General features: G+C 32.2%; 1 protein-coding gene, 1 long non-coding RNA gene and 1 pseudogene across 5 annotated transcripts; all 3 read right to left on the bottom strand.

Annotated features, from left to right (window-relative positions):
- Positions 1-260: 260 nt before the first annotated feature.
- On the bottom strand, positions 261-2,024 carry LOC142628461 (uncharacterized; annotated as a pseudogene).
- A 3,131-nt stretch (positions 2,025-5,155) lies between these two features.
- On the bottom strand, positions 5,156-11,266 carry LOC142627175 (uncharacterized). Of its 4 annotated transcripts, XR_012842776.1 has the most exons (7): positions 11,177-11,266; positions 10,737-10,825; positions 9,796-9,895; positions 6,968-7,808; positions 6,207-6,816; positions 5,832-6,049; positions 5,156-5,407 (listed from the first exon to the last, which is right to left on the bottom strand). It is a non-coding gene; the product is annotated as an uncharacterized LOC142627175 (long non-coding RNA). The 4 variants fall into 4 exon arrangements; XR_012842777.1 differs by lacking the exon at positions 11,177-11,266 and having other exon boundaries at positions 6,207-6,411; positions 6,505-6,580; positions 6,968-7,788; positions 9,796-11,101; XR_012842778.1 differs by lacking the exon at positions 11,177-11,266 and having other exon boundaries at positions 5,832-5,918; positions 6,326-6,411; positions 6,505-6,580; positions 6,968-7,788; positions 9,796-11,101.
- Positions 11,267-19,307: 8,041 nt separating this feature from the next.
- Positions 19,308-21,007, bottom strand: LOC142628460 (uncharacterized). Its single transcript, XM_075802560.1, has 2 exons — positions 20,868-21,007; positions 19,308-20,507 (listed from the first exon to the last, which is right to left on the bottom strand). Exons 1-2 carry the CDS (start codon positions 21,005-21,007, stop codon positions 19,484-19,486), a joined length of 1,164 nt encoding a protein of 387 aa, XP_075658675.1. The 3' UTR covers positions 19,308-19,483.
- Between the last annotated feature and the right edge of the window lie 1,151 nt (positions 21,008-22,158).

The following is a 22,158-nucleotide window of genomic DNA, read 5'->3' as shown; positions in this document are numbered from 1 at the left end:
ACCCAAACATAATAAAAATTAAAAAAAAAAAGAGAAAAAACTCATCTCAGGCTTATTGGTAGGTTGGTAGGTTCAATGAAAAATTTAGCAGAATTGAAATCTAACTTTAATAAATGTGACAACATGTTAATTGTTTTCGTTAGTTTGGACGTATGAAATAACGATCCTAATAAGCTTACAAGCAAAAGGAATTAAGAAAAAGAAAAAAAGTTCCCCTGTAAATTTCACTAATGGATTGTTGTAATAAAACATTTGGTATCATAATAAAGAACTAAGGCTCAACCCAACTGGAAAATAAATAAATAAAAAGTAAAACCACAATTGTCCTTATTATATACATCCATAATGTATGTTGAAATTACACTGGGCACATTGACCAAAATACTCTATGCAATCACGACCACATCTGTCACATTTAAGGTGGTCTTTAGTTTCCTCAATGAAAGTAAGGGGGTGTGGGTGATCGTAAAATATGTATGCACTTCCAAACTTGATAGTTGGGTATTTTCCAAGAATACATTTGGTATGTGCAGGATAATCACAATTTGCACAATAGTAGAACCAATGCTTTGGGTCACGTTCTTCTTCACAGATATCACAATAATATTCACCGGAGTCATCTTCAGCAATATAACGGAGAGTGAAGGGATGCTCATGTTGTTTGTACCTTGCGGTTTGTGGTAGTGTAGCACATTTGAAGTCCAAAGCAAAGTCACAAGTGATACAGCGGAATATTGGGTTAATTTTAGAATCACAACAACTGCAATTATGTCTAAATCTTGTGCTTGAGAGAAGAAGTTGATGCTCATGACCAGGGTGGGTAAGGATGTCTGAGATTAAACTACATGTAACATCAAGATTAAAATTGCATCTCCCACAGCTATAGATGAAGCCATTGCAATAACGCTCACAGGCATAACACCAAAATGTATTAGGCCAATAAGGTGACTTTGGGAAGAGGGTGAGTAAGTGTTGATGAAGCGGGTGTCTCTTTTTCTTTGGTAATTTAGCACAAGATTCATGTAGAAGAAGCTACAATTTACACAACTATAAAAGGGAGGGAAAATAGCTTGTACGCACCCGTCGCATTTTTCAATATTTAGTACCTCATCATCTGAAAGCTTTAAGTCATGCTTATGACTGAAGTGTTGGATTTCTGTGGCTATTTCAGTTCCGTCCTCCCCCACTTTGATATCTTTGACTTCATAAGCTGCCGAGTTAACAGATTGATCGAGCTCTGGATCTTCATTCTCCTCCTCTTTAAGTTCCCGCAAATTTATGTTCTCCCTATTTCTGAAGTCCGCAGCACAATCGAGGTGGGCAATAAATTCGCATTTGGAGCAATAGTAAAACCCAAAGTTTGTGTTCACTTTTTGAGCACAGAGCTGACAAAATCGGGAGTCGAATTGATGGAGTTCAACTTCAAGAGAAGAATGGGTGAGGTGGAGGGGGTGCCAGTGAAATAGAACTTGTAGTGTGCGTGGCAAAGAAGCACAAGTATTATCAACGCAATAACTACATAGGGCACACTGATTGGGTATACCCTCGACTTTTTTGGCACAAAGGTCACAAGTGAAGGACATCCACTTCCAAAAGGGGGTTAATGGGTGGTGGTGGACTTGAGAAGATTCGATGGTGGGCGGTAAGGAAGCACAAGTGGCGTGAAGGTTGAAGTCACAGCGGTAACAGCGATAAGTGTATTGTCGGCGAGATTCATTGCAGAGTTGGCATTTGGTCTTTTGTTTGTCTTCTTCTTCATCTTCAGGATAACGTGTCTTTTCATCAAAGAGAATGAGAGGATGGATTGGGTGCAAGGGATGGTGCAACCCAATGGGTAATTCCGCACATAATTTATGATGCTCGTACCATGGGCATCCTGATTCTTTACAGCAATAGCTAGGACCATAAACTGATTCTTGGCACCCACAACAAGTACCTCCACCTCTGTAGTCTTGACGGTAGACCAATGGATGCTTTGAATCGCAAAAATGTAGAAGCTGCTGCTGCTGCTGCTCCTCCGCCATCTGGTTCTATGACATGCATAGTCACAATCACAGACATCGTCAGCAAATTTAGTTTAGAGAAAAAGAAAGAAAAGGGCACCAGATCAGACACAAAGGGGGGTGGGTGGGTGAATCGAAGAAACGTAGATAGTCAGATGGATTAGTGATGAGTCAGAAACAAAAAGATTCAAAGATTCAGAAATAGAGGATTTGGTTGTGAAGAGTTCTATTCGGACCAGATTGTTTAAAAGGCATGGGTTTGGCCCGGGTGGGTATTTTTGTTGGGTGGGTCTTTTCAATTTTGCAATGTTAAAAGTGGAAGACAATTTTAATAACCTACAAACTATTGACATAGACACAGGATTAGGAATTCTATAAATTGATTTCATTATAATTAAAACGTGATTTTTTTACTTCACTAGAGAAATATTATTTCTTTGGATATATAATAAGAATAATGGCTTCTTCTTCTTTTTTCGTGTCTCTTTCTTTCATTCAATCACTCTCTTTAATTTTTTTTTTTTTTTAAATGCTCATTCTACCACTCCCTTAATCTTTATAATATTTTGACAAGATTTTGCAGCTTAGTTCAAAAAAGAATGTAAACTATCTTTATGGGACAAAATTTAATAGGGATTAGATTCTTCTAAAAAAAAAAATTTTGCTAAATCCACTATTGGAATAATTTTATTTCCTACAATTACCTTCCCTACCAAATATTAGTGTGATCTATTCTTTCTTTCAAATATTATGGTAATTGGGCATTAACAGCTCACTAATCTATGAAAAAAAAATTAGGTTTTTTTTTTTTTTTTTTTTTTGGTATTCTTCAACATAATAAACAACTAATTTTATAGATTTAATAGTAAATGACAACTAATTGTTTTGAAATTTTACATGTGATTAACCTATAATAAATATCAAATAAAAAACTTAGAAACAAGAAAATAGTGATTTATAAAAAAAACAATTAAGAGATATACCTTTCATAATCCAACAAAAGAAACATGATATACCTATTATTATCTCATAATTTAACAATAATATATCTCACAAAACTATAGAGCCAATTCATGTCCAATAAAATATTTTCATGTGAAAATGTTTTTCGAAAAATAAAAATATTTCCAAGTGTTTGATTGCATTTCTAAAAACACAATGGAAAATATTTGTAAGTGTCTAGTTGTATAAATGTTATGAAAAACATATTTTCTACTACTTTAACACATTCTCATCTCCCAAGCACATATATAACAAAATAAAATAAAATTTAGATTAAAAAAAAAAGAAGCGAAATCAAAGCGTCAGTGGTTGGCCACCAAAGGCCGGGAATTTAAGTGGGGGGTGAGGGATGGAAGTTCAATTGATAAGTTTGGGTGATGTGAAAAATGATTTATGAAAAATAAAAGCACAGATTAATTTTCGCCATAAATGCTCTTATCTTATGGTCAAGTGGAAAAAAATTTATAGTTGACTAACATTTTCAGTCACCCCAAATACCCATAAATGAGGAAAATGTATTCATAAAATCAATTTAATTGAACCAAACACAGCCCAAATTTTACAACATTTAATGTTTATATGAAAAATTTTAAGCAAGCAAAGTAACCTATAGTTTATAAATAACAATAAAACACACACACACGCACATATGAACAAATTTGTAAAAGTATCAATACTTACAGCAAGAATAATACAATTTGGCTTCCAAACACACCTAAAAAAGGCTTCCAATTGGCCTCAATTTTGAGTTTGTTGAAGTTCATGTAACATTTATCTATAACTATGAAAAGAAAATGGCATTAGACACAAAAGGGTAGGTGAATCCAAATGTAGATGGATCACATACGAAAAGAAACAAAGAGAAAGGGGCACAATGCGTGAGAATTGGTTTCGAATCTAACAACAGCATTTTCTTAAATTGCTCTCAATTTCAATGTAAAATGACTGATGTGGAGTTTGGTTGCGAGAGATATTGAGGTGATTATAGGATTTTAATAAGAAATATTGAAAGCTTTTGGGGTTCATTCCATTATCGAGAGAATATACAAAGGAGGATTTGGGTGTGTGTTTGATGTTACTTGGGTCAAATAAAAGTCAAGTACAAAAATTGGATTTTTTGAATGAAATTAAGAATTTTGGGTTGAACCTAGTGGGGTATTTTCAATTTTAAACTATAAAAAGTGGTGGGAGGCAATGTTAAAAGTGAAAAACTTAACACTATTGACATATATAGGGATGATAAATTACTAATGTTATAGATTTAATAGTAAATGACAATTGATTATTTTGAAATATTGTATGCGATTAACTTATAATAGATGTCGCTCAACAAAAAAAAAAAAAAACTTATAATAGATATTACATAAAACTCGGATTCAAGAAAATAGTTATTTAGGTGATATACATTTTATCAAAGATACATTAAACGTAACATTTAGTGTCAATTTCAAGTGCAATGAAATTTTACCACATTTAACATCTATATGACCAATTTTATGCAAGCAAAGCACTCTATTGTTTATGAATAACAATAGAAAAACACACATATATATGAACAACTTTGCAGAAAAATAATCAATACTTACAAAGACAAGAATACAATTTTGGCTTCAAGACACCCTAAGAAAGCTTCCTAGCCTCAATTTTAGTTTTGTGAAAACCAAATTCATGTCGAAATCATCTATAACTTCTACTATATATAGAAAATTATTATGCCATTGTGTCAAAAAAGAGAAGTAAGTAGGCAAAGCAAGGCATTTATGTTTACTTGCCAACATATACTTGTATAACTCATGTGGAACAAGAGAAACAAGTAGACAAGTATTTATGCTTACTTGCCAACTTAGACTTATATATTCCCCTTAATTTAATCTTCTTCTTTTTTTATTCATTTCCAAAACTCATATTGACATTTACGTTTTCTTTCTTTTTGCTTGCTTGTCTGTACCAACACTTTTTACTAAGTGCTCACTATTACTTAATTGCATCCGCTAAGAGCTGTTCAGTCACCACCACTATAGCTAAAGTTAACTTGATCTTCCATCAAAAGAGAAAAACTATTTGCAAGTGGAAAAAATGTCAGAATTGTAGGTGGTTTACTAGTAATTTAATGAATCAACACACAAAATCACAACCAAACTGCTTAATCGTTGAAGAAAGGCACATACATACACATACATGTGGACTTTTTATTTCAAAATGGCACGTTAATCCTATCACTTCCAGCATAGATTACGCATCATTAATTTGCTTACAAAAATCAGTGTATTTGTGTTGCTTGTTCCACTAACACCTCCTAATTACAAAAAGATGAGCTTTCACCATTGCATGGGCCATTGTTTTGACAGTGACACAGAACTTCCCACTTCAAGTCTCATGTCAGCATATTTTGATAGAAAATCCTACAGAAATAGCCATAAATCAGAAGAACATTTGTGTGTGTGAGAGAGAGAGAGTATAAAACTTCCTGTCCATAAATAAATACAACACTAAGACATGCATTAAATGAACTGACGATCAAAATTTGGAAAGAAATGAGTGTCTGGTTCTTATGTGTTTGAAAGAAAGTGAATTGACATTCTACTGGATCAATACAGATATCATTTTTAAATAGAAAAGAAAAAATACAGACAATGAAGAAGGATAAAACAGCAAACACTGAAGCCATTATACGTGTTCTACCAAAAACATGGTGGTGACAGATTGCAGCCCAATAATATGAAGAAACTATGACAAAACTGTCACACAGTGGAAGTTACTTTGTAGGAGAAACCAATCTCAAACCTAAATTTCCCAGAGGCAAGTAAACAAAATAATGAAGAATACCTGATAAGTTGCTGTGTCACGGTTCTCAGTCTTTTGTTTTTCAATCAATACTTGTGCAGTTTCACCCATCAGCTTCCATTTCACAATCTGCAAGAGATACCAGAGAGAGCAGAACATCAATGGACCAGTTTGTTCAGGAGAAAGACCATTCTCTTTGTAATAAGAACCAGATTTCAGATCCCAGTGTTAGTGTGAACAGATTTATCCTTTCCAGTTACCTACGCACAGTGCTGAAAAGCTCAAAACAAAGAAGCAGTGCATACCCAGTGTATAGAATTTGGCAGGAAAGAGTGGATATAAATGTGAACTTTTGAGAAAAAAATAATTCCAAAACTATAAAACCAAAAAGTGCTTCTAGGAGGAAATAAATTTTACAATGTGCTAGCTTTTGTAATCTTTTTCTAGGAATGCAATGGCTAATTCAAGTTATAACTGTAAAGACCAATTCTGAAAGCATGGAAAACTCAACCCGGTTAGAATACCTTTCACCTTACATGTTTGAAAATGGACCAGCTTCCATAGCAAATTAATCATCAAACATAGAGTTGCTTCAACTTATTTACTTTGCTGAGTTCTTCACCTTCATGTAAGATCAATTTAAAGCACTATCAGGAAGCCCAATGATCAACGACTATCCATTGGTGGTAAAAAATTAATAAAACGATAGAAATGCCTCAAGTAAATTATGTAGAGGCCTGCTGTAAGTACTGAAAAGCTCTTTCTTTCTCTTGAATCAATAACCACACAACCTGGATCATTCAGAAAAAGTAAGCCCATATTTTTCACTTTGTATTAAATATATTAACTTTTCAAGCTGCTACCGTCGATAAAGAATAACCTTTCGAATGTACTCTGCATATGATATGCAGCAAAGCAACTCTGACACTAATTTGGAGTAGTAACCAATTCGTAAAATTAATATAGCATGTCAACATACAAGGGAAATTGCAGCATCTTTAAAGCTACCACTCAACTTACTGCATACCTGATACTCAAAATAAAAGTAAAACTTAGCTTAGCCTATGGGTTGTCTACAAGCCTTAACCAGAAAAGGAAGGTGATAACAAACATAAAAAGATACAAAAGAACCATGCGAAATCAAGGAAGCTATTTTACACATAAAAGAGCATGCTTACAAGATCATGGAAGCAAAGAATTGCAAGATCATTGAGTGATGGAATGCTTCTTCTACCAACAAAGTGATGATCAAGGTACATAAAAAACCCTGAAAAACACTTTGTCATCACCTTTTAATTTCCCAACATTTGCAAAAGTTCTATAAGTAAATAGGCGTTGCATTTGTCATTTAGAGATGGCAGCACCTAATAGTACACTTGAAAGCAGGGAAATTAACAGAGGATAACTGTGCAATACAAGTTGATGGGGTTATATGCCGTAAAACATTAGGGTAACCAAGGTGTCCAGATATTGCCTAGTTGAAAAAACCTTAGTCGAGTGAATTGGGAGGCTAATCTATATGTAGCTAGCGAGCCCCAGACATGAGGTAGAAAAGCTCCATCTGTTTGCCCGTCCTTAATTTTCACCAAAATCCCATTTCGTTAGAAAAAAGAGCTCATGACACAGACTAATAGGGCTAATGTGATATCAAGTTTAGCTTACATTATGGATCTGTCCAAAACAACATAAAAGACACAGTGAATATAAATATTCTTTAGAACATCAACAACCTTATTATTAGTAAAGCTAACATACAAAAGAAAATATCGGTTCTTTCTATTGTTGTTGTTTTGATTTGCATTTTTTATTTTTTTGTTTTATGGTGTGGAGGGGGAAGTGTTAAGTAGCCAAAGTTCTACCATCCAGTTATGCATTCTGCACTACTGATCTCATATGGAAATTACACTAAACTACTGAAGAAGTTGTCTGAACGTTTAGAATCGCACTACTGAAGCAATGCTCTCTTCCAAAGCCGTTTTGTATCTTTCATAAAGCCGCCCTGAATAATCATAAGGTCATCTGTGAGAACACATGGTGTAAACATAGCTATCAACCAAGTGAAGGATATTCAATACATGTAAGCATATTTTAAAGAAATCTTCACGGAGAAGAATGATCATGTGACAAAAAGCAATCATAGCTCAACAAATATATAATTCCCTTAACATATTCCTGGAAAGAGCAAAACAACAACCTTTCTGTTTTTTTTCAGAAAAAAAAAAATCTAATTATAGCAACTTATGGTAATTCTTTACTTCAACCACCTCACAGTTAGTAATAATCTAATTATAATTGAGAATGTGAGCAAACACACATGCATATATATACATAACAAACAGACAAGAAACCAAGAGAGCTCATCATAATTTTAGTAAAGGTTACTTAAAGAACTTCATTAATAAAAGAAATTAACATGTGTGAACGGCAATAATAAATTACAAAGAAAACCAAAAGAATTAATTAAAATTTTCACAAAAATGATATGATTATAAGATGTACATAAAAAATTAACAACAAACCATGACAACTCATTTTAGTTTTCATTAAGGATACTCCAAAAACTACATTACATGACAAATTAACATGTGTCTTACAACAAACTACTTCACACAACAAACCAAGAGAACCCATTATAATTTCAAAAATGATACTTGAAAAACTACATGAATATAACAAATAAGTGCGTACTCTAATAAAAATTACTTAACAAAGCAAACCAAGACAACCCAATATAATTTTCAAAAAGGGTACTAAAAAAAAGTACATGAACATAACAAATTAAGTAGTACTTTACAACAAATCACTTAACAAAGTAGACCAAGAGAACCCATTAACTCATGAAATTGTTAAGAATTACCATAGAGAAAAATGCCAACTCACCAAGGCAGGGGGCATTAGGAAAGCTTATGATTCAGTGGAATGATGGTTTACTTTTCAGTGCCTTCAGGTTGTGGGTTTTCCCAAAATATATGTTGATTGGGTAAGGGAGCGTATTACTATTCCTATGTACTTTGTGGCCATAAATGGAGGAGGAAGGCTAGCTGGTTATTTTCGAGGAGCTAAGGGGAAGAGACAAAGGGATCCATTGTCCCCTTCTTGTTTTTGCTAGCAATGGAGTTCCTAACTTAGATGCTGAAAAAAAGGATTATTGGTTGCAAGGACTTCAAATTCCATCGCAAATGTGAGAATATGCAGCTTATAAACCTTTATTCTACTAGAATGACTTTCACAAGAGCTGATCTACTCCCAGTCCAGTTAGTGAAAAGTGTTTGGAAAACTTTATAGTGATTTCTGGCTGGTAGATTAATACTCTAAAAGTAAAGTATTTTGTGCAGGTGTATGTGGGTCTAAAAACTAGATTTTGGATGTGCTTTCACTTTATGGAAGGTAGTTTCCTAGTTATATATCTAGGTATGCGTCTAGTACCTGGTAAACTGAGCTATCATGATGCAAGCCCCTAATTGAAAAAAAAAAAAAAAAAAAAAAAACTAGAAGAATAAATTCTAGGACATTTTAATACTTATCCTTTGTAGGCAAATTGAAGTTATTACAATCAGTCCTATATTATGTCTTTAGGAGGTGAGTTAGTAGATGTCTCTTTATTATAGGTAATTAACACAATGCTGTGAGCAAGAAGACAGCCATTTCATTAAACACCAGCAAAGCAAGACACATTCCCTCCACCACATTGAAATAATTGGTTGATCCAAACCACAATACAAACCTTTATAGTAATTGGGTTTTTGATCTTTTAAGAAAAAGATCTCCATATTTATGACAAAAATATGTTCCGATTAAATTTTGTAACGATTGCTCTGTGCCTAAGTTATAACAATGGCAGTAAAAGTTGAACTTGCACTGACTGTTTATAAGCAAGAAAATGAAAAAAACAAAAAACAGTGTAGAGATAAAACTCCAAAAGGTGAAAACTTCCAAAACTTAAAAATAAATAAATAAAATAAAATATGATTTGCTAAAGATTGTAAGAGTGTAAGAATGAAGGTACTTGAGAATAAGATGTTGAAAGCATTGCTTCTCTAAATTTCCACCCAATATATTAAGATATTGCTAATGAAACCCACTGGAGAATAAAAAACTATCTGCGTCTGCACATTCAAGAAAGAAGGAAGAGAGTGTAACCCAAAAAGAGGGAAAATTGATTCAAAATATTACCAAAAGGAAATTACAATAATGTGGCACAATGAAATTCAAAAATTGTACTAATGCATCACTCAAAAACCACACCCTAAAGCTTGGTAACTTTGATACAAGAAAATGAATGTTTTTAGTATAATCAAATACTATAGCTTGTGCTCCAAGTGAATGCCAATTGATTCCTTAACCTCACTCCATCTCTCAAAGATTATAAATAATGGCGCAAAAATAAATTAAAGGAACAAATTCAGATCAAACCAACACTCAGTCCAAAAATTAGAATCGCCATGTCCAATGATAAGTCTGCATCTACTAATGTCCAGAGTAGTGACCTACAAGATGACATGGCACCGGAATCCATTACATGAAGAAAACAAAAGGGAGGAAGAAAGAGGAAGAAAGGGTCCCAACAGAAATAAGTGTAGCATCTTATAGCATGTGTGCTTGATTATGACATAGACTAAATACCAAGTTATTACAAAATGAGCTTACATGAGTGATACAGGAAAAATGAGAGCATATTTGAATTTAATGGAAATGCGATCTCTATTTTAATACAAAGTGTGCAAATAGCATTATTGTCCTAACGTTAGCTAATAGCATAAAGTTTCAAGTATTATACGTGTCAAAAAATTATAGAATCGCTTTTGAAAATGCTTAATAATAAGAAAAATACATAGACCTACTTCATTTAATTTGAAAATTTTAAGTAAAACTAAGCTAATCGATATTACCACGCTCAAGAACTTCATCCTTGATATTTAACAGTCCATTAACCTAAAGGGAACGTGCCTCTAAATTTAATCAAGATCACCACTTTCGGTTTCAAAATGACTCTCCACGCCTTCTCTGTTACTCTTGACAAGGCTAGCTGTAAAATCCTACAAAAAAAATACAATCTTTGGAATTGTGCAGTAGGAAAATGATGAGCAATGAAGATGGTTGGAACTCATCTATTTATGTGAGGGATGTTTCTAATTGTTTATTGTTTCTAAACAGAAAATCAATCGACAAAACAAATCAAGAGAAACCCATTATAATTTTGAAAAAGGGTACTTGAAAAACTACATGAACACAACATATTAACTTGTACTTGACAACAATTTACTTAACCCATTATGATTTTACTCGAAAAACCACATGAACATAACAAAATAAACGCGTTAAGTTACAACAAATTCTCAACCAACAAAAGAAGCCAAGAGAACCCAATAAAATCAAAGAAAGAATACTTATAATACTTCACGTAATCTTCACCAGAGAACAAATCAGAAACTGGAGGGTGGTGATGCGCATCAAATTATGAAATCAGTTGAGGATGATAAATTACAATTTACTCACTTGTTGTTTAGTCGAAATTTAAATTGTTTACTTGTGGCTTAAAAGTTCATATTTAACGAGGTTTATTCCGTTAAACTTCCGTAATCTACCAAAAACATAACAAAAATATAAAAAGAGAAATGATATGTCCACAATATTTTCATAACAAATTTTAAGTGGCAGGTTATTACTAGTTGTTATTGTTGGGGCAAAAAAATAATCTTAGTGTTAGGTTCAAATTTGAACCAATAACAACTAACCAACTATGATTTGTTATGAAAATATTATAAAAATATTGCGGATGTAGCATCTCTTGTATAAAAATCAAGAACTAATAGTATGTTTCTTAAAAACATTTTTCCTATTCAAGATTTATGGTTTTATGGTTTGGGTTTATGTTCAAAAAAAGTTTCTACCACATTAACCGCAAACTGTACAGCCATGCCATACTAAAAATTAAAATTAAAAATTAAAAACAAAAAGAACAAACTCAGTTTGTGGGCAGGTGGAGGAGTGAAAGGGAGGAAGAGAGTGGAGGTGTCATCAGAGGATGCCGCTTCTACTACTTCTCTCCTTCAGGCCAGAGACGGCAGTGCCTTTGCTTGTTGGTATTTTTGTTATGGATCTATCGGTCTCCATCTTTAATTTGCAAATTAAATCATCTCTGTAAATGGACGTGTTTTGTTTATTTTGCAATTAATTTAAAATAGTCAAATTAATTTTGGTGCTTGTGAATTTGGTTTGATGAAAATGAAATATACGATATATACGTAATTACATATATAATATTAATGGGTATTTGGCTAACGGGGAATTCCCGGAATTGCAATGAAGAGTGCAAGAAGGAAGTTCCAGTGGCACCCATTAGAGCATGCACAGTTGCAGCCTTGATGCTAAAATCAAAATGAATCTTGGTCCGTGTTGTTGTGTATGCAATACGTGTGCTTTTTGGGTATAACAGAACAGTCTGTGTTGTTGGTATTAATTTTTGGTTGTAGTGGTTGTGGGTTTATGTTCAAAATTTATGAGTTTAATTTTTGGTTTATCTTCACTGGGTTTAGTTTTTGGTTTGGGTTTACGTTCAAAAATTCTAGGCTTACCTTTTAGTGTCTAAAACCAAATCAAACACAATACAAATTTCTTTCTCAATCTTTTCCATCCCTTGGCAGCTTTGTTTGGATTGATATGCTTGAGAATGTTCTTATGAAGAAGAAGAATGTTATTAAGCCAAATCTTCACAATTTTAAGAAATATGCTTTTAGATCTTGATTTTTATGTTTCTGTTATGTTTTTTGTGTTTTTAACTATGAAAGTACAGAGATGGGTCATGAAAATCTAACAAAGTGAATCTGAAGTGGACAAAGTGTCAACTTTTAAGTTATAGGTAGACAATTTAAATTTAAGCCAAACTACAAGTATGTAAGTTGTATTTTCTATACTATTATTTAAGGAACCTCTCTTGTTTGGATTCTTCATTTTTTAGTTTAAAAATATCCCTACAGTCCTATGTTTAAGTAGAGACAAAACTAAATGATAATTTGGTAAAAATGCAATTCTAACTCCCACTAAAATATTGCCTAAAAAATAGGACCACTTTCCTATTAATTTTTAAATTGATTTATTCACTTATAAATTAAATTTTGAAAATAAAAATTATATATATGTATAAAATAATTAAATATAGTTTTTTTTTTCTACAAAATAGGACCATTAAAAAAAAAGCCTCATCGCATATACTACTATTTAAGCGGTTGGCCCTGTTTGGAGTGGATTTTTTTTTGTTCCAAAATACCCTTACACCCCTAAGTTTAAGTAGAGACAAAACTAAAGGATAGTTTGGTAAAAAAAAAAAATTGTTCCAAAATACCCCTACACTTCTAGGTTAAATAGTGACAGAACCAAATGATAGTTTGGTAAAAATATATGTCTAACTTGCACTAAAATATTGCCTACAAAATAGGAACACTCTTCCACTAACCCACTTCTTCAAAGTAACTATACGTCGTTTTTTTTTTAAATAGAAAAATAAGTTAAACACCCCACGTTTATCTAAAAACAAATCGAAATATATATATATATATATATATATATATATATATATATATATATATATAAAACTAAAGGACAATTTGTTTTTTTTTTTTCTTCTAAAATACCCTTACATTCCTATGTTTAAATAGAGACAAAACTAAAGGACAATCCAGTAAAAATAAAACCTTAACTTCCACTAAAACATTGCCTAAAAAATAGGGCCACTTTCCTATTGATTTTCAAAATAAAACATTTGAATAACTATCATTTTTTTTTTTCAGTTTTCAAAATAAAACTGGTTATCCTTATTACTCCATGGTATACACTTCCATGTTTGCAGTTTTCCTTCTTCGGTAAAATAGTCAGCGTTTCTCTTTGTCTCTGAACGCTGCAATTTAAAAGATTGGATGGGTCATGCGATTCCATGTAAGAATGTTTTATGCAGTTTTATGGTAGTAATATTTACTTCCATTCCTACAACTTTATAAAGTTTTATGCTTGAAAACTATTAAATATTGTTCTATGATCTCACGTTTTGATTCAATTTGATTCTTAGGAATGTTTGCTTGATTTGGTAAGTTATAGCTTTGGTGTGATTTAGTCTTATATTATTATTTTTCCTAAAAATTGGGTCAATGTGTTTATGTGTAGCATTTTAAAAAATTATTTTTAATGTAAATGCAAGAGAAGGGCAAACATTAATTAATGATGTGGAACTATGTATTTATTTTGAGCAAACATCAATTATTATTTTTGTATTATTGTTAATGTAATTGTTTCATGTTGATTTAATGAAGGATTCAAAAGTCACACTCTTTCATTCTTCTTCTCTTTTTTTTTTTTTTGTTGAGAAAAATACTCTTTCATTCTAATAATTATTTTCTATGAATGTATATCTCTCTCTATTTGGAGAAAGGATCTCTCTAAAAGAAATGTTCATTACTTTATTTGGCTTGTGTTATATTACAAATGTTATGTATTACATGAAGGTTACAAACTGATGTGACAATGAATATCATTGGTAGAGTTTAACAATATTATAAATGATTGTTTGAATTACAATTCTGTGATTGATGACCTTTTTTCTTTTTTTTTTAATTGGTGAACCACTAGCTATAAAGGTTATGTAAAAAAAAAATTGTAATAACCTTAGCATTTCTCAAAAATTGTAATATATCATGACTATCTTTCTTGACTTAATAAAATTTGAATCATCTCAACAAATAAATTTTAGTGACATGTTCCATGCATAAAAAATTAAAAAAAAAAAATAGTGACTTGAGCGGGTAAGAATTAGATTACCTGTATTTGATAAAATATGGGTCCGGATTTTCTAGAATTTCTAGGAAACTCTACTATATAGAGTTTTTTTATTCTTAATTTTGTATTTTATAATAAATGGTTTAGATGTTTCTCAAAATAAATAAATAGTTTAAATAATACCATATAATTAATTTATTAAAAAAATCCTTAAAATATAAGTGATGCATCAGCCATTATGAAAAACAATTGACACATCAGATTTTAAGTCATTAATTAATTTTAGATTTTCAAAAAATATATATAGAAAACCCAAATCTCTATCAACGTCTCTTTCCTCTTTGTTCTCATCACTGACGACATGGTGTTTCATGATTCCATATAAGGGAATGAATCCATTTGGGTTTTCTATTCTGACATTAGAACGAAATGGTATATTCACCTAAGTTCAATTAATGTATTTTAGAAACATGAAAATGTTAATTTCAATATGAAATTAACAAAAAAATAAGTAAGGACTTGTATGGTAGGTTTTTGCTTTTGTTTTTAAAATATTGTGAAAACAGTTTGCGAAAAATTGAATTTAAAACTAGTTTTTAAAGAAATATTTTTTTGCATTATACCTGTTTAGTCACACTTTCAAAATTAATTTTCAAAATATTGATAAAAAAAAAAAGTTTGTGAGACTAGATTTGTATGGAGCAACCCAAACTTATTTGATATGATGAATGAGGGCAAGGAGGGTGTATATATATTTATATTTTCTGGTTATATGGAATTATAAAAGTACTCAAGAATTAAAATGATAGATAAGCTTACCTCAAAAGTAAACCTAAAAGGGTACAGATGATACTGCTTAAAGAAATACATAAATCGAGTCTCGCTACCTAAAAGAATCCACTCAAGGGATAAGAGTTAATTTAGAAAAAATCCATTTTCTGAAAAGTACAAAGGCTAATTCTAAAAACACTCTATAATATGATTTTATTCAATTAAGCCAGATGACTTATATAATGCTTAGAATAAACCTCCAAGCATGGGAGAACAAAATTGGCAATTGAAAACATTATATTTTCAAGACCTTAACTCATAGGATCTATAAATAAATAAAAATGACTTGTTTGTTTAGGAGAACTAAAACATAAAAGCTAAATATTCCCTAAGAAAACCCCAATTATATGTTATTTGACTTATTGGACAAAATAACCTATTAATTTTCAAATTATCTTCTAAAATTAGAGGAAAATAAATTTAAAACAATGGCCTTATTTGCTGCCACTTTATTCCGGTCTCAGTTTGGAAGGTCATTTTATACTTTTGAGAAAATTTAGATAGTGGATTACATATTAAAAAAGTAAATAGTAAAATAAAATACCTAGAAAAATGGTTAAAGGTGCTTGAAAAATCAACACCAATGGTACAACACACCTATTCTATTTTTATTTATTTATTTATAATTATAAGTAATAAAAAATTTATTAAGAAAGGAACTAGTATTCTATGTTTATGATAAAGAACACAAAAGTCCCAAACATAATAAAAAACAACTCAAATAGAAATTCAAAAATGGTAGTACAATGTGTAAATCTCTAAGCTCGAGACTAATCAAAGTTTAAATTAGCAAGGACTTCAAATGGTCAATAGGTCTCACAAGAGCCTCGTGTGTGTTTGGCTTTTGCTTATTTGCATAGTTTTGATCAAAATAAATGGTTTTAGGTAACTTTTATATTAAATGTTTTACAATAAGTTAAAAGTACAAACTTTGAATTAGCAAGGACTTCAAATGGTCAATAAGTCTCACAAGAGCCTCATGTGTGTGTTTGGCTTTTGCTTATTTGCATAGTTTTGATCAAAATAAATGGTTTTGGGTAACTTTTATATTAAATGTTTTACAAGAAGTTAAAAGTTAAAGTTAGATTATTTACACACAAATATATATATTGAGAAAAAAGTAAAAAGCAAAACTTTTTTTAGCAATTCATAAATGCATCCAAAATGTGTGGTTGTTACCACATAGATACAACGTGGTCAAATAGTTACCAAATTCCAAACATTTGAAGAACTCTTCTATGTTAACTTAATTTTTTATATAAAAAAAAAGTATTACAGTTTTGAGTTTTTTAACATAAATATTGTTGAGGTTTGTTTTTTAAAAACCAAAAATTGTTAAGCTTAAGCTTATAGCTCTACACAACTAGGGACTATCTTTAAGGCCCAATTATATTATATGAATGTGGCCCATCAGCAAATATCACCACACTAAAAGCGGCCCATGGCAAATCCCAATCTTGTACCACACTAAGCCTCTTTTAGATTTTACATGTGTAACAAACAGGGATTGGGCAACGAATGTTTTCTAACAACAACAACAACAACAACAACAACAAAATCTTAATCCTAAAATGAAAATATAGATAAATATATTTTTTAATACCTTAAAATATTTTCCATGGGGCACCTTATCCTTGTCCATTGAATTTCTGAGTCATTAATAGAAAGCATTATAAATATGCGAGCTTGGTTTCATGATATAAACTACTATAGTTGAAATATTTCAAGATCGAACAGATATTGTAAGTTGTTAAGAGAATCAAATTTGAAATAATAAAGTATAAACTGCTATAGTTGAAATATTTCAAGAAAAAGAAAGATATGATAATTTTAAGAAACATGTTTGAAGTTGAAATATAAACCAATATCCACAAAGAATACTTGATTAAAAAATGCAGCAAAAAAGTAGGAACATGAATCTTAAACTAGCATGATCTTGATCCCGCTTCAAACCATTCAAAATTATGTTAATTACATATGGATCCAGATTTTAATGAATTAAAAATTAAGTGAGGGTACCAAAGAGTATGTAGATAATAGGCCCAATCATTTGTACCATACAACTTCAATTACCTGATTTTGTTCGACATAGGAACACACCCAATTTGGTAGATAACATAGAAATGTGAAGGCCGTCCTTTCAAAAGAGGATGTAAAAGCACACCAAAATTGTACATATCAATCTTCTAAGTTATGTAGCCTGTAGCTGTATATTCAGATGCGTACATACTTTCAATCAAAAAAGATCAAATATAATTATAGCTTCCAAAGCTACTATCACTTTACTTGCAATATATCTTTAGGAATAGATATAGAGAGAGAAATCTGTCAGCTTGGCAACATTGTTCTCATCCAATATAATGGTGGATGGATTAATATTTCTATGGATAACAGGCCTAAATAATGAATTAATCGAGATATGTAATTGCATTAGCTATATGCCCATTGCAATGCTTAACCTCCATTTCCATGGTAATGGTTCTGTGATGACTCCCTCAACTGGATGGATACACGTGGAGAGAATTCTGCCCCCTACAAATTCATACACTAGAATTGGCATATTGGTCTCTAAGCAGAATGCTAAGAGTTTTAGAACATTTTCGTGGACACCCATTTGTGATCCACCCACAACGTCTTTAATAATGTCTTCAACTTCAAAATCCCAAAGAAATTCTCCTTTGTACTTTTTAACTGAAATTAAGCAGTCTCCAAGAGAGCCCTTGAAAAATTCAAAACTATTGGCATCTAGAAAACGTTGATAAGTGTCCTAGTTTTTTATTTCTCTTCTGAGATCTTCGGCAGAGAAGACATGGGGGAGGGGAGATTTGAACTTGGTTCTCCTAATAAAGGAGAGCATGCTATGCCATTGAACTAAAAATCTCTTGGCTAAAAATGTTATTACTGATGGCCCAGGCTGACTATTCTCAAAACTATGAACATCATACAAGAGCTTGGATCAATTCAGCTCATTATGGGTAATTGTTTTGACAAGAAATATTCTATAAAACCATAACAGATTTTTCATGGACTCTTTATCTCTTGAATTTCTTAGTATTTTGAAGCCATTTAAATTTGAGGGCTTGGTTCCATGAGATAAACTAAAAAAATGAACCATATCAAGAACCAAACACCATAAAGTGGTTATTTTGCCTAGAGTTCAATTTGACTGAAAGTACTTCCAAAAATAAAAATCACTTAGGATTAACAGGTGATAAATATAAACATAGATCCAATTAAGACAATGTTTGATTATGTAGCAGCAAATCAATAAGAACAGTTTTTTTAAACATATCATATGACCTAATAACAGAAGTCTAAAAATAGCATGATCTTAATCCTGCTTTAGACGCATTCATAGTTATATTACAAGTCATCCAGAAATGAAATAGAACCTCTAATACTACCTATTGATAAGGACACTTTGGACCGCGCAAAAGTTCATACAATCATATTTCATAGGCATGCAGACACATATAGTAATTCAAAATTCAGTGACAAAGAGAATGTACCTGTGAAGAACCCAATGAGAGAGAGAGAGTTTCAGCTACAAAATGTGAAGCAGAACAAACTTATATCAGATTTTGCTAGCTTGTGGATGTGGAAGTCATACACACTTAATATTTTATGAGCTATATTGTATAATCTATAAAAGATTATATTCAAAGAGAATAGGAAAAAAAAATTCCTAGTCCACTTAAGAAAGATCATCACAATTAAGAAGACCAATCCGGAAACTGAGAAATTTCATCACAATGACTTGGCAGTTTCCTTGGACTTTACCTTCACCTAATCCACTTGTGTGTTGTATGCACCTGGTTAAGAGCCAGACAAAAAAAAAGGGGTAAAAAGATTAAATTTATTATTAGTATTTTCTTTGTGCGATGTTTAGTATAGAATAAAAATTTAAACATTTTTCTTTCTATAAACAATAATAGTGCATCTAGAAATTACATTGGGCACATTGATAAATCAACTCTTCACAATAACTATTGCACCTACTACATTGAGGGCAGCCTTTGATTTCCTCAATGAAATTAAAGGTGTGTAAGTGACAGACAAATGCATTAGCACCTTCAAATAGGTGACCATCATATGTGTTACTTGCAATTTGGGTGTTTTCCAAGAATACATTTGGTATGTGCAGGATAATCACAATTTGCACAATAGTAGAACCAATGCTTTGGGTCACGTTCTTCTTCACAGATATCACAATAATATTCACCGGAGTCATCTTCAGCAATATAACGAAGAGTGAAGGGATGCTCATGTTGTTTGTACCTTGCGGTTTGTGGTAGTGTAGCACATTTGAAGTCCAAAGCAAAGTCACAAGTGGTACAACGGAATATTGGGGAAATTTTAGAATCACAACAACTGCAATTATGTTTAGATTCTATGCTTGAGAGAAGAAGTCGATGCTCATGACCAGGGTGGGTAAGGATGTCTGAGATTAAACTACATGGAACATCAAGATTAAAATTGCATCTCCCACACCTATAGCTGAAGCCATTGCAATAACGCTCACAAGCATAACACCGAAATGTATTTGTCCAATAATAAGGTGACTTTGAGAAGAGGGTGAGTAAGTGTTGATGAAGTGAGTGTCGTTTTTTTCTAGGTAATTTAGCACAAGATTCATGAAGAAAGAATCTACAATTTACACAGCTGTAAAAGGGAGGAAAAATAGCTTGTACACACCCGTTGCACTTTTCATTATTTAGTACCTCATCATCCGAAAGCTTTAAGTCATGCTCATGACTTAAGTGTTGGATTTCTGTGGCTATTTCAGTTCCATCCACCCCCACTTTGATATTTTTGACTTTGTAAGTTGTAGATTGATTGAGCTCTGAATCTTCATTCTCCTCCTCTTTAAGTTTCAGCAAATTTATGTTCTCCCTATTTCTATAGTCTGCAGCACAATCGAGGTGGGCAACGAAATCGCATTTGGAGCAATAGTAAAACCCAAAGTTTGTGTTCACTTTTTTAACACAGATTTGACAAAATCGGGAGTCAGATTGATGGAGTTTAACTTCAAGATAAGAATGGGTGAGGTGGAGGAGGTGCTTGTGACGTATGACTTTGAGTCTGCGTGGCAAAGAAGCGCAACTATTATGAAACCATAAACTGCATAGGGCACACTAATTAGGTATACCCTTGACTTCTTTGGCACAAAGGTCACAAGTGAAGGACATCCACTTCCAAAAGGGGGTTAATGGGTGGTGGTGGACTTGAGAAGATTCGATGGGGGGCGGTAAGGAAGCACAAGTGGCGTGAAGGTTGAAGTCGCAGCGGTAACAGCGATAAGTGTATTGTCGGCGAGATTCATTGCAGAGTTGGCATTTGGTCTTTTGTTTGTCTTCTTCTTCAGGATAATGTGTCTTTTCATCAAAGAGAATGAGAGGATGGATTGGGTGCAAGGGATGGTGCAACCCAATGGGTAATTCCGCACATGATTTATGATGAACGCGGTAATTTTTACCCCACCACTCTCCACAATAGTAGGCAGGACCATAAACTGATTCTTGGCACCCACAACAAGTAGCTCCACCTCTGAGGTCTTGTTCGAAGTCCAAGGGATGGTTTGAATGGGAAAAATGTAGAAGCTGCTGCTGTGGCTGCTCCATCTTCTTGTCCTATGACATAATCATCAAAATAGTGATGCGTCAGAATTGGTTTCGAATCTATCTAACAACACACCATTTTCTTTAAATTTCGATGTAAAATGACCCATTTTGGAGTTTGGATTTTAATAACAAAAACTGATTCAAAGCTTTTTTTTTTTTTCTAAATAAAGTTTCAAAGCTTTTGGTTTCAGAGCGTATACAGAGGGATTTGGGCGTGAAGACTGAAGAGCAGTTCTATTTGGACCAGATTGTTTAAAAGGTATGGGTTTCGCCCGGGTGGGTATTTTTGTTGGGTGGGTCTTTTCAATTTTGCAATGTTAAAAGTGGAAGACAATTTTAATAACCTACAAACTATTGACATAGACATAGGTGATTATAAATAAATAGGATTTTAATAACAAAAAGACTCAAAGCTTTTGGCATGGGTTCATACCATTACTTACAGACGGAGAGAGCATACGGAGGAGGATTTTGGGCGTGACTAGTAATAAGCAGCACATTAGGTGTTCCACTTTTTTCTTTATTTTTGATGGGAATCAGGTGTTGGACTTTGTTTTAAAGGATGGGTTTGCACGGCTGGGTTTTTTGGGGATTGAGTGGGTCTAATAAAAGTAAGTAAAGAAATTGGATTTACAATGAAATTAGGAAATTTGGACTCATTGTTTATAACTTAAAATTCTGAAGGCATGGGTTGGGCCGGGTGGGTATTTTCAATTCTATAATGTAAAAAATTGGTGGGTGGCAATGTTCAAAAGTGAAAAACTTAACACTATTGTATTCACATAGATAGGAAGTCTTTTAACTAACTTCTTAAAATTTCAAATAAATAAAATAAAATGATAATTTTTTTTAATTAAAAGCAATGCACCTTAAAAATAAATATTATGTCAGTTGTCATTTTTTACTTTATTCTTTCCATTTTATGTCCATTGTCATCGTTCATGAAAATGTCTAACCCAATTTTAAGTTTGTCTTTGTTCAATATATCAAGTAAAAAGTGAAGCTAAGTTTGCCTTTATATTTTATGTAGTTTATTTTTTAGGCAAGTTTTTACTTAATCCATATCAACTAATATAACTCAAAACAACAAAGCTAATCCAACAAAATCTTCGGGAGAAATTTTAGCTAAAAACTTTATTTGGATATACAAG

Source organism: Castanea sativa, chromosome 3 (genome assembly GCF_040712315.1).
Source record: "Castanea sativa cultivar Marrone di Chiusa Pesio chromosome 3, ASM4071231v1".
In the NCBI taxonomy this organism is placed as follows: Eukaryota; Viridiplantae; Streptophyta; class Magnoliopsida; order Fagales; family Fagaceae; genus Castanea; species Castanea sativa.
This window is presented reverse-complemented; position numbering and strand designations above follow the sequence as displayed.